This window comes from Clinocottus analis, unplaced genomic scaffold (genome assembly GCF_023055335.1).
Source record: "Clinocottus analis isolate CAN_PGR_092001 unplaced genomic scaffold, fCliAna1.0.p SCAF_11, whole genome shotgun sequence".
In the NCBI taxonomy this organism is placed as follows: Eukaryota; Metazoa; Chordata; class Actinopteri; order Perciformes; family Cottidae; genus Clinocottus; species Clinocottus analis.
The window spans coordinates 11,242,651-11,257,586 of record NW_027175832.1 but is presented as its reverse complement, the minus strand read 5'-3'; the positions used below and the strand labels follow the sequence as shown (position 1 = coordinate 11,257,586).

At 40.4% G+C, this 14,936-nt stretch overlaps 1 protein-coding gene across 7 annotated transcripts in view; it reads right to left on the bottom strand.

The window, feature by feature from the left end:
• Positions 1-14,936, bottom strand: part of LOC137801748 (disks large-associated protein 1-like) — a 92,993-nt gene that overhangs the window by 7,385 nt on the left and 70,672 nt on the right. For 4 of the 7 annotated variants that reach the window (XM_068599155.1, XM_068599168.1, XM_068599171.1 and 1 more), the window contains exons 7-15: positions 12,235-12,359; positions 11,060-11,185; positions 10,730-10,888; positions 10,545-10,627; positions 8,547-8,592; positions 7,928-8,209; positions 5,816-5,948; positions 4,643-4,734; positions 4,013-4,165 (exon numbers count right to left, since the gene is read on the bottom strand). In XM_068599155.1, the coding sequence (XP_068455256.1) occupies positions 4,013-4,165; positions 4,643-4,734; positions 5,816-5,948; positions 7,928-8,209; positions 8,547-8,592; positions 10,545-10,627; positions 10,730-10,888; positions 11,060-11,185; positions 12,235-12,359 (1,199 nt within the window). Of the gene's footprint in view, positions 1-2; positions 846-4,012; positions 4,166-4,642; positions 4,735-5,815; positions 5,949-7,926; positions 8,210-8,546; positions 8,593-10,544; positions 10,628-10,729; positions 10,889-11,059; positions 11,186-12,234; positions 12,360-14,936 lie in introns of those variants that run through there. The other 3 variants (XM_068599169.1, XR_011079912.1, XM_068599170.1) reach the window with 3 other exon arrangements.

Sequence of the window (14,936 nt, the reverse complement as noted above, 5' to 3'; positions counted from 1 at the left end):
AGAGGACGGTAGGGAGGGAGGGAGGGGGAGAACATTTCAGGAAAAAGACAGACGTGTGTGTGTGTGTGTCTGTGATGCATAGTGTAGCTGCCTTCTTTAATGCAGACATGTAGAAGCCTCTGCATTTGTTTATGTGTGGAAGTGAAGAAGAGGTGAGATGAATCAGACGCTCCGTATAACCTTTGTGTTTCTTCTGTCATCACTGTGTCGGTGTAGCTACTCTGGAATCTTTACTCCTTCCCTGCACGCTTGTTCCTTTTCCGCTATTATATTAACTTTGCTGTACAATAATATGCATGGGGATGGCTGGAATCCCATATCCATATGCATGCAAGGTAGGTATTCTAGTTCAATATTCTAGTCTAAAAAACATAAATATATTGCATTGTTTGCAAGTTTCCTGTGGCAAAGGTCTGTTGGTGCACCTATTTTCTCTACTAAGCAGAACACATCATGTCTTGTGTCTTTCTACTGAAACTAAAAATGAGCAAATTCATTTGTCAGTAGCAAACGTACCGTTTTGCTGGTGTTTTAACACATTTAGTATAATTTGCCTCCTAAATCCCTGTTGTTGTCTTTGTTGGTGTTTCAGTGTTATGCATATCTCTAATTTGATCCAAGAATCTAAGCCCCATTCTCTCCCGTCCAACACACACATGAAAAAGCCACACACGGTGAGGCGGCTGCAGGCGGCAGAGGGGAGGAAGGGCAGGAGGAAGCATGGTCAGATGGATGGAAAAAACAGACATGATGGATCTACGGAGGCCCATAGGTGTCAAGGCCCCGTGGTGTTGTTGGCATTGCAGTTATGCTGATAGATGCGTGGCTGTTTGCGAGCGCCTTCACTGTCGATACAAAAAAAAAGCACAAAGAAAGAAAAAGACAACAATAAGAGCGGATGAGGAAGCCAGCAGAGTCAGTATTCACAATGATGCAAAGCCACCACACACACTGCTGAAAGAGAGCAACAGAGCAGGCAGAGGACAGCTGGAAGAGATTTACAGATACACTTGAAGATATGCAGAGTATCTGTATCAGCACAGAGACCAAGGCAGACAACCATGCACCGCAAGATTAACAACAAAGTCTGTCGTGGGAATGTATGTAGATGGTTATTCCGCACAGATACAAGCTGTTAAAAAGGGACGTGATGCAAGCCTCAGCTGCCTTTTAATTGCTTGTTCTTTTGCAACATGAATGAAAGATTTTGCCATGTTTTTGTGTCTTAGTGGACAACAGCTTTTGCGAGTTGGTCCAGTGTGGAGCGAGAACGCAGTGAAACGGGCATCAATGTAATCCTTGAACGTCCATCAAAAGGGCTTGTTTTTGACATGAACGGGATCAGATTATTTTAGGTTTTGTGACACACAGAGTGCCTACAGAGATTTACAATTGTTAGTTAATGAATTGCTATTGTGTCTAAACTTTAGACTCCATAAAAGAAGACGTGGCCGTAGTCACAGTGACGTTACTCATTGGTTTGTGGAATCTTCGTTTAAGCCTCAAATTTGGCAAGGGTGGAGCTATTTAAAACAGAACCCTAAGAAGACATTTTTTGGCAACTACAATGTCCCAATTATCCTGTTTGAAGTCTACAACCAGAGGAGTCGCCCCCTGGCGGACCGTACATTACATTAAGCTGACGCTTTTATCCGAGGCGACTTACATTTTTGCTCTATACACCGTAGACACAGCGACAGGGAGCAATTCAGGGTTAAGTGTCTTGCTCAAGGACAGAACGACTTAGAGTAGCGGAGCCGGGGCTCAAACCACAGATTGAAAGACGGGCATGCTAACCGCTAAGCCACAGTCGTCAGGAGAAGGAAAGCAGGTAATTCCGTTCGGAAATCTTGCAAGATGTTACTTGTTTCAGTGGAGGGAGACTTGGAGAGAGGAGTGGTGGTGATCTTGGAGTTTGTTAAGTTTGAGTACAGAAAGTGTAGCTAAGTGTTATCTAAAAGATCTTCAATGGTTGAATATTTAGCTGATTTCTGTTGCAAAAACAACGTAGATTGAGTGAGCGGATTTGCGCCAAAGGATTACATTGCAGCCCATTTGACAGAGCAACGTTTATTTTTTCCACTGGGCATTGCCACCTGCATGTCAAACAAACATGGAAGGCTTCCATCCAAGAAGCACAGGTGTGTCTACACTAATTATGAGCAAATCAGGAGCTTTAGAAAAGGTCTTGCAGACAACTGGAGCTTGTAATGTGGCCATATTAATATATGTATATATATATATATATATATATATATATATATATATATATATATATATATACACATATATATACATATATATATACATATATATATACATATATACATATATATATACATATATATATATATATATATATATATATATATATATATATATATATATATATTTATATATGTGTGTGTGTGTGTGTGTGTGTGTGTGTGTGTGTGTGTGTCTGTGTCTGTGTGTGTGTGTAAAAGCCAGTACACACTATAACACACTATAATAACAGTCTTACAGTTCATATCACGTTATACTCTGATCTTTATGTGTCTGGTGATCAACCATCAACAATGAAAATGAAATAGGGAGGCAGAGACACGTCATCAACTTGCATCATTGCAGGTTTTGCAAAACACAACAAAGAGAAAGCTTCATGGACTGTACAGTTTGTCTTTGGGTGAATACAACATTGCATCAGGTCAGTGTGTTCCTTCCTCTCAAGCTGTATTCTGATTGGGGTGTTTGTTGACGCTGGTGACAGAAGCAGTCGGAAACGTGTGACATTAGCTGTTTTTTTTTTATCTCCAAAGGTGTAAATCTGACTGTGATCTAAAAGCAGTATTATGTAACAGTGTTGTCTTTATCTCTGTGGTGGCTTTATGTCAAGCAGACAAAGGTGTTTTTCACCTTAATGTTCTAAATGACTTCATTCAGACATTAGAGGACATTTACAGAAAAGAGCCACAATGCTGGTGCGATATTCAGCACCTGGTGTGAGAGAGATAAAATGTAATGATAAGGAGGATCAAGAGCGCTTGCTGTTCTCCTGCAAGGTGCGTCACTAAAGAACTTGAGAGTTGATCTTTATGTTGAAGCTTTGATTAATGACCATCTCACCGCTCTTCTCACAGTAAATCCTCTGATACATTCTCACATCACTTTCCTTATGTAAGATCATTAGAGAATAAATCATGCTGTTCGCTTAATGATGTCCGATAGTACACAAACATTGAATGCAATCCTGACGCCTGAAAATGACGTTTCCTTTGCAATCAAACTGCATTCTTAATTGCGTTTCAGGGTAATCGTTTCATGGTTGCAGTTTTAAACACGTGGTTAATGTTGAGAATTGAAACCAAACGCAACAAAAGGTCAGGTTTTGGAAAAAAAGCTTTTTTTCCGTATAACATTGTGGTTTGGCTCAAAGTAAGTGCATATGTTGTGTAACTTCGATGAGTGTGGCTCAGTGGTAGAGTGGGTTAGCCTTTAATAAGAAAATTGTCAGGTCGATTCCCCAGTTATCCATATCATTGTGTCCTTGGGCAAGTTACTTAACCCCAAATTGCAAATAGTGGGCTGTGCCATCAGTGTATGAATGGGTGTGATTGGGTGAATGATGACAGTGTTGAAGCTCTTGAGTTGTTGGAAGACTAGGAAAGCTCTACAAGTACAGTCCATTTACATCTATGTTTGAGCACACTAAAATGAGTCATCGTTGACTTTTAGTTTCTCCTGGTCACAGCTTTGTGCTTCATCCATCCCGACCTCCTTCGAGAGAATATAGGTTTTTCTCAACTTGTATTTGGTTAAGCAGTTTTGTTGTATGGGAACGTAGTTTTTACGTGACTCGGTTGTAGAATGACACAACGTTAAATTGGGATTGCAAAGCAAATGATTTACATAAAAGTGTTCTAGGTGAAGGTTCAGATTTGCCAAATAACTATCAATTGCAATCAGATTAACGTTAACAAGTATATGTCTGAAAAGGGGTGAAGACACCAAATCTCTCAGTGTATAAAGGTACCTTTCGTTCAGGGGGATCCAGGGGTCTCCAGTTGTTGGCTCTGATCTGGTGAAGCTCATCAAACTTGAGGCTTATGTTCTCGATGGACAGCTGGAGCATATCCCAAAAACCAGCCAGGTCTGAGGCCACAGGACGAGGGTGGGCGTTGGGGTTCTATGACAGTGGAAAAGGGGACGGTGGGAAGAAGTAGCATCAAAGACGAAACCCAGGGAAGACAAAAACAGATCAAAATTGATTTACACAAAAGGTCATCTTAAAGTAAATGTATAGTTTTTCAACTATACATAATAAATATACATATATTTAAAATAATGAATATAGATTTAATTAATGGTTAGAGGCAGTGGCGGCCGGTGGAATTTTCTACTTAGGGTTTTCATTATACTATATAGGTATCAGCTCACTGCGAAGATAATAAGGTTGAGGAAATAAAACGGGAGTGACCAGAGGCAATTTGGAAAAGAAAGCAGGAAAAAAACAGTAAATGGGTAAAGGACACTGAGAAACATGCGTTTGTAAATCAAAGCTTAGTCAGTGCAAAAGTCCATCACACAGAAAGTGAGAGGTGTCCCATTAGTGTAAATGACTTACACTGACTGCATGTTGTCAGTGTGAGTGTCTCAGACTCACCAGATTCTCCTCACACAGCTCCCTGAACTGTTGGAACTTCTGGGACATCAGCAGCTGAGCACTTCCTACAGCACTCCGCATCTTCCCGAGGACTGCGAGCAAAGACAGAGTTTAGAATGAGACCAACCGACAGTACATCCATCTGTGATACAGAAAATCTTCTAAATGTGTTTTAGCTCTTACACGTGCTGATGAGCAGCACGTGAACTAAGGATTCCTTTGGTGCAATTATTTGTTTTTGACGAGGCAAGTGACAAAAAAAAGTTAAGCCCTCTTTGATCGTGGGAGCTTGTCCTAGTTTTAGTGTTGCAGAGTAGTGGTGATATCACCACTAGAGATGTCTGTTTTCTCTCCCATATATGGAACTATGATTCTTGGCTCGTGGTGTTCTAAGTGTCCAAAAATATTTTTTTTAAAACACAAGATACTCCACAGGGCTTGCTGTGTTTTATGCACTATTTACTTTCTACCGAACTACACCCGCCAACCGTATCACTGCGCAGAAGGAAGCGTGCGCAGTGATACGTTCGGTAGAAAGAAAATAGTGCCAACATGGAATTGGAAAGAAGGCAGACATCTCTACGGCCGATGGCTCCAGCACTCTGCAACTCACACCAAAATAATCTTGATGGATAATTAGCACTACGGGAAAACATATAGAGTTCGGATTTCGGGGTGAACTGTCACTTTAAGACTCATTTTATAACTGTGTCCATTGCCTTCAAATAACGTCATTAGGATCGGAAATGAATAAGAAACATTTTTATAGGTGTATAGACCAATGGTAAAAATATATTTAATTTAGTATCCATTTAACAATCCTTTAAAAATAGTTGTTTAATGACTATTAAATAAAATATAAGTGTACATTTATAAATTGAATTATTCTTTATTAAATTTGAAACTGATGGCACAGCGCTGTGTATTACTTCTTTTATTTCATTACCGAAAAAAGGTTGAGGTCTAGACCATCACTCTGTAACGAGACATTTCTTTATGTGAAGGGGTCATAAGTAAAAAGGGTTGGGAACCACTGCTCTATGCTTTTTGCTTACTTTTTTTCTAATTTACTTCACTTTTAATTTAGTTTTCTGCCAGAGGAGAATAATGTACTATTATCAGATTTAAGGGCGAAGTGTGTTGACATGACGAACAACACACAATAAGTCATACCATCTTCAGGCAGGTCATTGTCCCGTTGGTCGAGCTCCATCTGTCGACACCAGCCCTCCATGCGGTCGGTTTCGGCCTGCAGCAGCTTCAGAAACCAGCGTCCATCTCTGTGACACACTGACCGCTGAACCACCTGCCGTTCAAGCATTCAGACTTAACAGCATGTAGAGACACTTCTGTATTTTCACTATAATGTAACACAATCACATATTATCCACATGGATTAAGAGTTCACCCCCTATTCATCACTAGGGACCTTCTGGAATTTTGGAAACTCTACCTAAAGTCCTGTATCAAGTCTGTAATAAACAGTGTAGCCAAAATACAGAGGCACTGAGACCACGAGCTCCAATCCCCCCCGAGGACGGGGGGAAGACTAAGCGATTGATATAAAACTGTATATTGCAGCTTGTTTTATTATAAAATGCTCAGAACTGCTGTATCTAGATGTATTGAACACCAGAAGTAATATACAAGTGAAATATATGGTTTGGTACATGGAAAAATTCAAATGTCACAGATGTGCGCAAATGTGCCCCAATGCCAATTTTGAAGACCTCTTCTGAATGTTCTCTGCACTAAACTATCTCTGACTGTATTCTGACTGTATTCTGCTTTACTTTATCAAAGTCAACTATTGAAGAGAAAATGTTCACATATTGTGTTATGATTTGGGTTAGAGTTTAGACCATACACCTGCATCATTTCAAACAAATAATCATCCTGAAAGTGTTTTTTTTTTAGGCGGACCTAAATCCTCATGTGAATCATCTCTGTTAACTCTTAACCAGTAACATATAGACTCATATTTACACATCTCAACAAACTATTACATGTGTAGCCTTTCATTAAACACCAAAAATTATACAAAAATAGCCCTAGTGGTTGCAGAGATACACCCTTTTTAGTTTGGGTATGACATTTTCGAGGAAAGGGCCTAAACATAGATGGTTTTCAAAAGGTTAAGGACAAAAATGTCTCCATTGAAACAATAACTATTACAGCTGTATGATGGAGCTATTTATGTTGATGCTAATATTTGGCATACTCAAGTAGGTAAAAAAAAAATCCCCCTAAGAATTTCTTTCTTCATGAAAACACTGAGGCACTTAATAAAGAAAATTGTTGAAAACTAGTTCAAATCTGCAAATTCATGTTTATTTATGATCAAGAAAAAAGGGAATTGAGATAATCGAAGAAAATAATATGAATAAAACAGTATTTTTTGTAGTCTTTTTTTGTGGTTCCGTGTCTCCAATACAATAAATAAATGTGTGTTAAATTCAGAACACAGACTTTATATACTAATTTCGAGATTCATGTTGGTTTTTTTTTAATGCAAAATGTTCCCACCCACCCGGGCAGGTGGGTGGGAAAAGGTAGATTCTGACTTTGTGTCAAGTCAGATTCTGACTTGACACAAGTCAGATTCTGCTAACAAGCTCGGGCAGATGCTAATAGAGGTGCGCGCGCGCGCACACACACACACACACACACACACACACACACACACACACACACACACACAGCAGAAGCAGTTAATGAGCATGGCGAGTGAATTTTGTGTGAAATACTTAAATCCCTGTTGGACAGCAGAGACACTTGAATCTTACAGTTCATTAATCCGTTTTCTAAATAGATAAAGTAAATATTGTAAAAATCCATGTTTCCTATCTCTTCAATCTCTTCATAAACCTAACCAAGTAGAAGCCAGGCGTTTATTTTGATAAGACCGTTTGCATGTAAAAAGCAGAAATGAAGGCGTATTGCAGGCTTTTGTAGATAAGTGTACAAAAATTGAGGAGTGTCTTTCGTAAAATAACATACAAACTGTTGAGGTAAAGGCCACGTTGATGTAGCTGGTGTGAAGAACTGAGTATAAAGAAGAAATCATGTAAAAAACATTTAGATGTCTGTGTCTTGGAGAGATATGGCAATGGATACATGAATAGACAAAGTTCAATTATACATATCCCTGTACCAAGATGTAAGCGTGAGTAAATCAAATCAAAAGAAATACCAAAAAAAACACCCAAGCAATTATTTTGTCATTGATCCACATATTGACGGTTTTCCCATTTTCCATGGGTTACCCCTGAATACCCCCCATACCTCCAGGATAGCAGAACTGTTGAAGTTGACGTCCAGTGAGTCATCCGTTACACTGTCTATCCATGGGTCTGGAGGGGGGAGGATGGATGGGTCAAAGCCCACATCATCATAGTCATCGGAGGCACAGGCGTGGTAGTGGTTTCCTGAGCCCTGGATGCTGACGGTAGAGGTGGCAGCATCGCGGGAGTATTGTCGAGAGAGGGCACCGGACGATAGGACTTCCATGTCAGTGTCTGAGGAGTCTAGAGGGGTGTCCATCAGGTCAGGCATGTCCATATCTGCCTGGATGGAATAATGGATACATCTCAATGACCAAGTGAACCAGTCAATAGCTGTTGGAGTCGTAAAGGTCTGTTAAGTCTTTGTCTGACCAGTAGAGGTCCACTCGCCTCCAAAATATATTCAGTCTATTTAACCTTTGTAACACCAGACCATGTTGGATAGGGTTGAATATCTCCGGGTTTCTTTCAAACACTAAATGATCTCAGTCTAACTATAAACATTTTGCTAACTAATAAACAGACAGTTGACGGACACAACAAATAACACAAGTGCTGTGGAGGAGGTAATGAATTAAGAGGGGTAACCCGATAACAAAACAGCAGTAGTGGAAACTTACCTGCACAGCTGTTGTCACGCTGTTGGAACGCTGGAAACGACGATACCTGAACATAAAAAAGAGACAAAAAATACTTAACACCAGATTTTTCCATGTCTGCTCTGAGGGATCAATTTCATGATTTTGTGCTATACAAAATAAACTGAATTGATTTGAAGCTACCGATGAGTGTGAAAGTGAACCTTCTTATCACCTGGAGATGGAGACTGAAGACAATGAAGTTAAGGAACAACACTGTACCTCTTTATTCACTAGTACAATCATTTTAAAGCAGCGTGTATAAATATTCAGAGTATACCTTCAGTAGCTAGCGTGTCATATGCATGCTGATGCTAGATAATGATTTGCTCCACAGGATTTTAATGTAAAAAAACGTAACATTTTAGAAACATTTTAGAAACTGCTTCACACCGCTCAGGGTAACAAGTATTAATATCACACAACGTTTAACCATGACAAGCTGAAATAATCTAGCAAACCAGCCTGAAGATGAACAACTGATAAGTCTATGGAGCAGAGCTGGAAAGTTGTCAGACCCTGGTCATAGCTGACCATTGCAACTCCATGATTGGCCAGTCTGCTTTTAAAAGCGGGACTTAGTGAAGGGTCAATTCACCGGCTCTAATTGGACACGCAAATTGGGGCACCTCCTGGTGCCAGACCTCGGGGGGAGGAGCTCAGCAGCAAGCGTCTGGTGGCCAGGCCCTAATGCAGGTCAGGCACAGGCTGAAAGAATTGCATCAAGCTGCCATACTGTGAGCACAGTACCCACAGGGACAGGCATTGGGCTCGGGGCTTATTGTCAGCTTTCGTCAGCACCGACCGGATCTAGAAATATGGAACAATAACACATACATCTTGCTGGGCTGGATCTGGGACCAAGCTACAGGAGAGGGGCTGAACTATATACCTGGACCCCGGTGTAGACCCAGAGAACAAGGTTATTATGTGGTTAGTCGATATCTTGGAATCTTCCAAGAGGAAAAGGAAGACAATGCTGGGAAGAGGGATGTCTGGACTACCTTGCTAAACCCGCTGCCAGGCTATGGATAAGAAGCAGAACACTGATAATGGACTCAATGTTTTAAATAAACCCCACTGTTAAGATCTGAAAGATACTATGCTCATCGCTGTTTGAATACAATTTAATTATTTAGTCAAATTACTTTATAGTGTATTTCAAATAAGCAAGCCAATGGGTATGCTCAACCCAGGAAACAGACTGCATTAACAGTTAGAGTTCCATTATTTAATTTGTTATAGATTTGACCTACTGCAGCTTTAAGCCTTTTCACCACACTGAAGTACTTTTGTGCTGTTGATTCACATATGCATGAAGGGGATTGATCAATAAAGTCCTTAAGTCGTCAGATTCACAAACCAAGAATCCCACATCCAATCTGGAATATTTACTGTCAGTGCTTTCCAGTATTGATCCTGACTGTAACCTCTATCTTAACATAAGTATTATTATTATGTACTGCACAGCTTCTGGACCACCTAGCCCAACTAGGTGAATCCCAAAAAATTAACTCTCAAAATATCAAAACTCACAATCACAATATTGGAATAAGCGACCACAAAAATAAGCTTGGACTACAGCTACTTTGACTAAAAGTGCTGTTCTTCCAAGTTCGAAAAGAGCCAGTTGTACTGGTGCGAGTATGATGTATCAGCAAGACTACACCACCATTGTGTTTTCCAATATGTATGAGTTAAATTATTTAAAATAATTTGATCAAACAGACAGGGGTCTGACAAAAAGTGCATTTAGTTTAGAAGTCGGTAAAACTGGTCCTTAGCAACAGTTATTATGCGGCACCAAAAGTGTTGCGAATTTGATGCGCGAGGAGATTACATACAAAGTCACGCGATTGGTGGCAAAAAAGCAAACTTTCCACCGGGTAAAGATGTTGCCATATACAATAAGTCAACCATTTTGTTCTTTAAATGGTCAAATAAATTTGGAGTTAAAGGTTAACAACAAAAAAAGATTACCCTCTGTCATCCTCCACTTGCACCCCCACAGAGGTAAACTTGGAGGGGTCCTCTGGATCTGGAACCTCCTCTGGTCCATCCACCTACAGGACACAGGCAGGATGAGTCCCTTAAAAATCATCAAGAATGAAGGCTAAAATTTCCTCTGTTTGATCTCTTAGTCTCCACTGCTGTTTCACACGTACCTGGATGCCTATTGAGAGACATTTGCCCTTCCTGAGTGCTTCTTTCCTATATACGTCCCGGTGAACTTCAACAACTGGCACCCTGCTCAGGATTGAAGGGGTGGGGCTGCTGACTGTCATGGTGCTGTTACTGACGTGTTGACTTGCTGGTCCATGTACCTACATGGGAATAATGAGAAGAGGCATTGTGAATACACAATTCATAAAAGCAATGAAAACTATATGTTTTACAAAAGGTCACTTCCCAAAATTGTGAATTGGCTTTTCAAAAGAAACAATCTGTTAACTACACAAAGCTAAAGTTAATTTGTATCAGTGCAAAGTACAAACCTGTGCATTCGCAGCTTCTATGGCGGCTGTCAGGGCCTTCATGCTGTCGATGCTTTCTGTTGAGTTGCTGAGCCCTGATTGGATGGTCATGTCACCTCTAGGTCCCTCCTCTTCCATGTATGCATCCTGGTTGGTTTTATAAAACATGGAACGTTGCTCTCAAGACAAAGGGTTGATTTGACCATTAAATATTACATCAAATTTTACGAGAAAAAGCAGTCATAAGTCATAACTGTTTGAAACACCTTCGGTCATTTAGTGGGTATTCCTTTAAGTAAGTGAGTGATGCACAATGGATTGAAAACTGATCTCTCCTCGGAAAGAACTATTCAAAGCTGCCGTGTCTTTTTTCACATATTCCGTCTTGACATTTCCACCTTAGGCGCTGAACATGGCGCTATGGTTGGCTTTACTATTGGAACATTTGTTGGTACTGTTCACAAGGCTTTCAACTAACTCATCTGTGTCATTATTAAACAGCCAGAGCAACTGACGTTGTATGAAGTGCACCAAAGTCCTCAAAGTGCGGGGTGAGGCAACATGGGCCAAACAAACTGTTCGTGCTTCGTGTAAAACCAAGTCAGCGATGGCTTATTTCCCTGTAGTTGTGACTTAAATTCTCTACTTATCCAACACTAGTGACGTAACAAATAGACTACTTCATTGAACAAACTTACTTATTTTCACCCAAACCCCAATGTATTTCTTAAACTTAACCTAACCTAACTTAAGTAAAAAACATTCTTATGTGTAAGTAAACCTAAAAGCTGAGGTGAAATGACCCTGAAAGTTTATTTTGAAAATTCAATATCTATGTAATGAGAGGTAACTGGCATGCCGTCCCTGATACATCCAAAATATGAGAGGGAAATGTAGAGCGTCACTTTTCAAGCGTGGAGCCACTGACCGAGCTTCAGTATTTGACCAGTGAATGGGGTCCAAAACAGTTTGGATAACAGGTCCAGTCAATTTAGAGTGAGACAATGGCCACCAGTAAGTATGTTTTCTTGGAAAAAGGAAGGAGGCATATTCAAGCTTCTTGATCCTGGTGTCTGTAGCTTCAGAGTCGTAGAGATCTTCTTCTTTCCAGTCAAAACAACCTAAACTACAGAGGGAAACGTTGATGTTGTGTGACTACATAAAGGAAGAAGTAATTGAATAGATTTGTGCAGTACCTGTGCAGACTCTGTGCTGCTCTGGGCTGTGATGGAGATGTAGGGCTTGGAGGCTGTGGAGCAGGTGGAAGTTCGGGGCGGCACTGGAGGAGGGGTTTTCTTATAGGTGGTGATGCAAGATGAAACTACAGGAAAATGAGAAAGGGGGTGGGGGGTGTTGAGGGGGAGGCATTGTTTCAGACATTGACCCAGCTGTTCAACCAACAAGTCCAGCTCGTACCTATAACCATGATATCTGGTTTCCAAGTCTACACAGGCTCAACTTTCATTTTACTCACAAACTATTTAAACTGCAAATGTACTGCAGTGACATTTAGTTAGTTGTACACAGAATACTGGATCTGAATCCATGAACACTGTGTTTTAGGCCTGTCAGAACTTTTGTTGAATGATATTGTCCCAGAAATAATTTCGATAAACAATATTATTGTCATTTTAAAACCATGCTATGCCACTGATATAATCAGAATTTAATAGCATAAAAATGCACACACATTCAATTAAAAATGTCATGTATTGTATGTATTGTACAATAAGTTGCAAACAAAAATATTGAGGTCATGTCCATAGATGTCTTATATGTCTTATATAAATGCTTTCAGGACATGACCTTGATCGTGTTGGCCCAAAGTTATTAATGTTAGTTTGATAGGCCAAACTATAGTTCTTAATGTGTCCTCATGAGCACTGAACTAAATAAGTTTAAACAAGGTTGCTACTTTGATGTGTGATTCTAATGTGATGCTCTGGAACATTTGTTCACACCCTTGAAAACGACCAATGTTTATGTTTTTCTTGTAAGGGAGGTTGTGTGAATAATAACTCATATGTGTGGTGCAGTTGTTCCCAAACCTTTTGCCCTGATGTTGTGCAATGTTGTTAGTCCCGTGGCTGGTTTGTTGTAGAAAAAGAAAAAGAAGAAAAAAAGACTTGATATTGAAGAAATCAGTTTTCTTTAAAGTACCAGTGTGTAGCATTTCAGGGGCTGAAATGATACTATCCAGAACTATGTTTCAATTAGTGTATACTTACCTGAAATAAAAAATAGTAGTGTTTTCATAGCTTAAATGAACCCTCTATATCTACCCATATCTACATGGGGAACAAGTCCTCTTTATTGAGTTCGCCATGCTGCACCACCATGATTCTACAATAGCCCAGACACTGACTCTACAGAGAGCCTTTCACATTTCCCAAGGAGAGACATTCCTTCTCTGCTCAGGTAGACTTTATCTAAAAATAGGTCAGATTATATAGGTCGTTTTGGGATGGCAGTGACAATCTGTGTTGTTGTGTTGGTTAGAGAATGTGGTTGTTCAGCTTGAAATTTAATTATTAAAACCATTCCTGACAGAGTTTTATTTTCTTTCTTATTTCTTTTTTTTTTTTACACAAAAACTGCAAAACTCTGCATTTTAGGATACATTTTATGCTCTATGGGGAACTCCGCTGATTTTACGCATCAAAGTGTCTTTCCAGGTGTCAGGCAGTACTACTGCGTATGTGAAACAATTGTATAAGCTTTTTCTGTCTCCAGAGCCAGCTGTGTGGGCTGAAGACTACAAGTTTGAAAATGAAAAAAAAAAAAAAGTCTGGGGGTGTGAAGTTGAAAAGCAGTGAGTTTACCAGACCTCTGTAACCCTGACTTTCTGTGTTGCTACAACGCAGACACTTTTCTTGCTTGCTTCCTGCTCAGTCGTCATTTTTTACCTCAACTGCCTTCTGTTACCCACAATATTCACGCAACCCAAACAGTAAGCCAATGGACAACATCCCTGAGCCGGAAGCTAAGTGCATAGAGTGACTCACATTGTCTTCTGCTGGAGAGCTCAGTAGAACTACATTAAAATGGACAACAATCTCTAAATGATACCAAGTGTTCTAAGACTCATAAAAACAAGATCTAGAAAACTTATGTCCTGTGAATGTGATCCCCCTCCCCATCCTGGTTGAACAGTTAAGGCTGATTTATACTCGGGTTTTACGCAAGCACGCAACACACGCATGGCCGACCTTGCATGGTCAAATCGGCCATTTTGCGTGCGTCACCCCAAATTTCTGACTATCCGTCAAAGCGACGCGAGCCGTACGCAGCCCGGAAGGCTGTGATTGGTCCGTTAACCACATCCTTTCTGGGTCTCGCATTTCCGGTTTCATAGCCTAGTACCGCTGTTTTTAAAAGCCATAGCAGAAACACGAACAATAGTTCCCGTTGAAGAACGTTTGGCTGAAGAGGTCCACAAATATGAGCATTTATAGAACCCGTCTGACGGAGTATCAGGACACGCAGATGGAGGTGAATTCCTGGAGGGAGATATCGGTGAACGTCGGTGTGCAGGTCGACTCTTAAACGGTCGTTGTGCCACATACTGTTCTGGCGTATGGAAAACGCACGGGAACTAAAAATCAAAACGAGTCCGTCAATCCGACTGCGTGGCCAGCCGGAGTTGGAGTTGCAGAAGTATAATTCAGCCTGTAGTTCTGTTGCTGTTGTTAACACTGTTTGTGCTGTTAGCACCGATAGCTACCAGCTGCTGGCTCCGCCGTGTGCAGGCTATTCCGGCTGTATGGGTTATAGCTGCTGCTATAGTGTGCCATCACACAGCGCATGAAATCAAAGAATGTTTTTTTTCGGTAAATAGTAAATGGAGTTGTACCTGCATCGTGCCTGTCTCGTCTTCCGACCACTCAAAGCGCTTTTA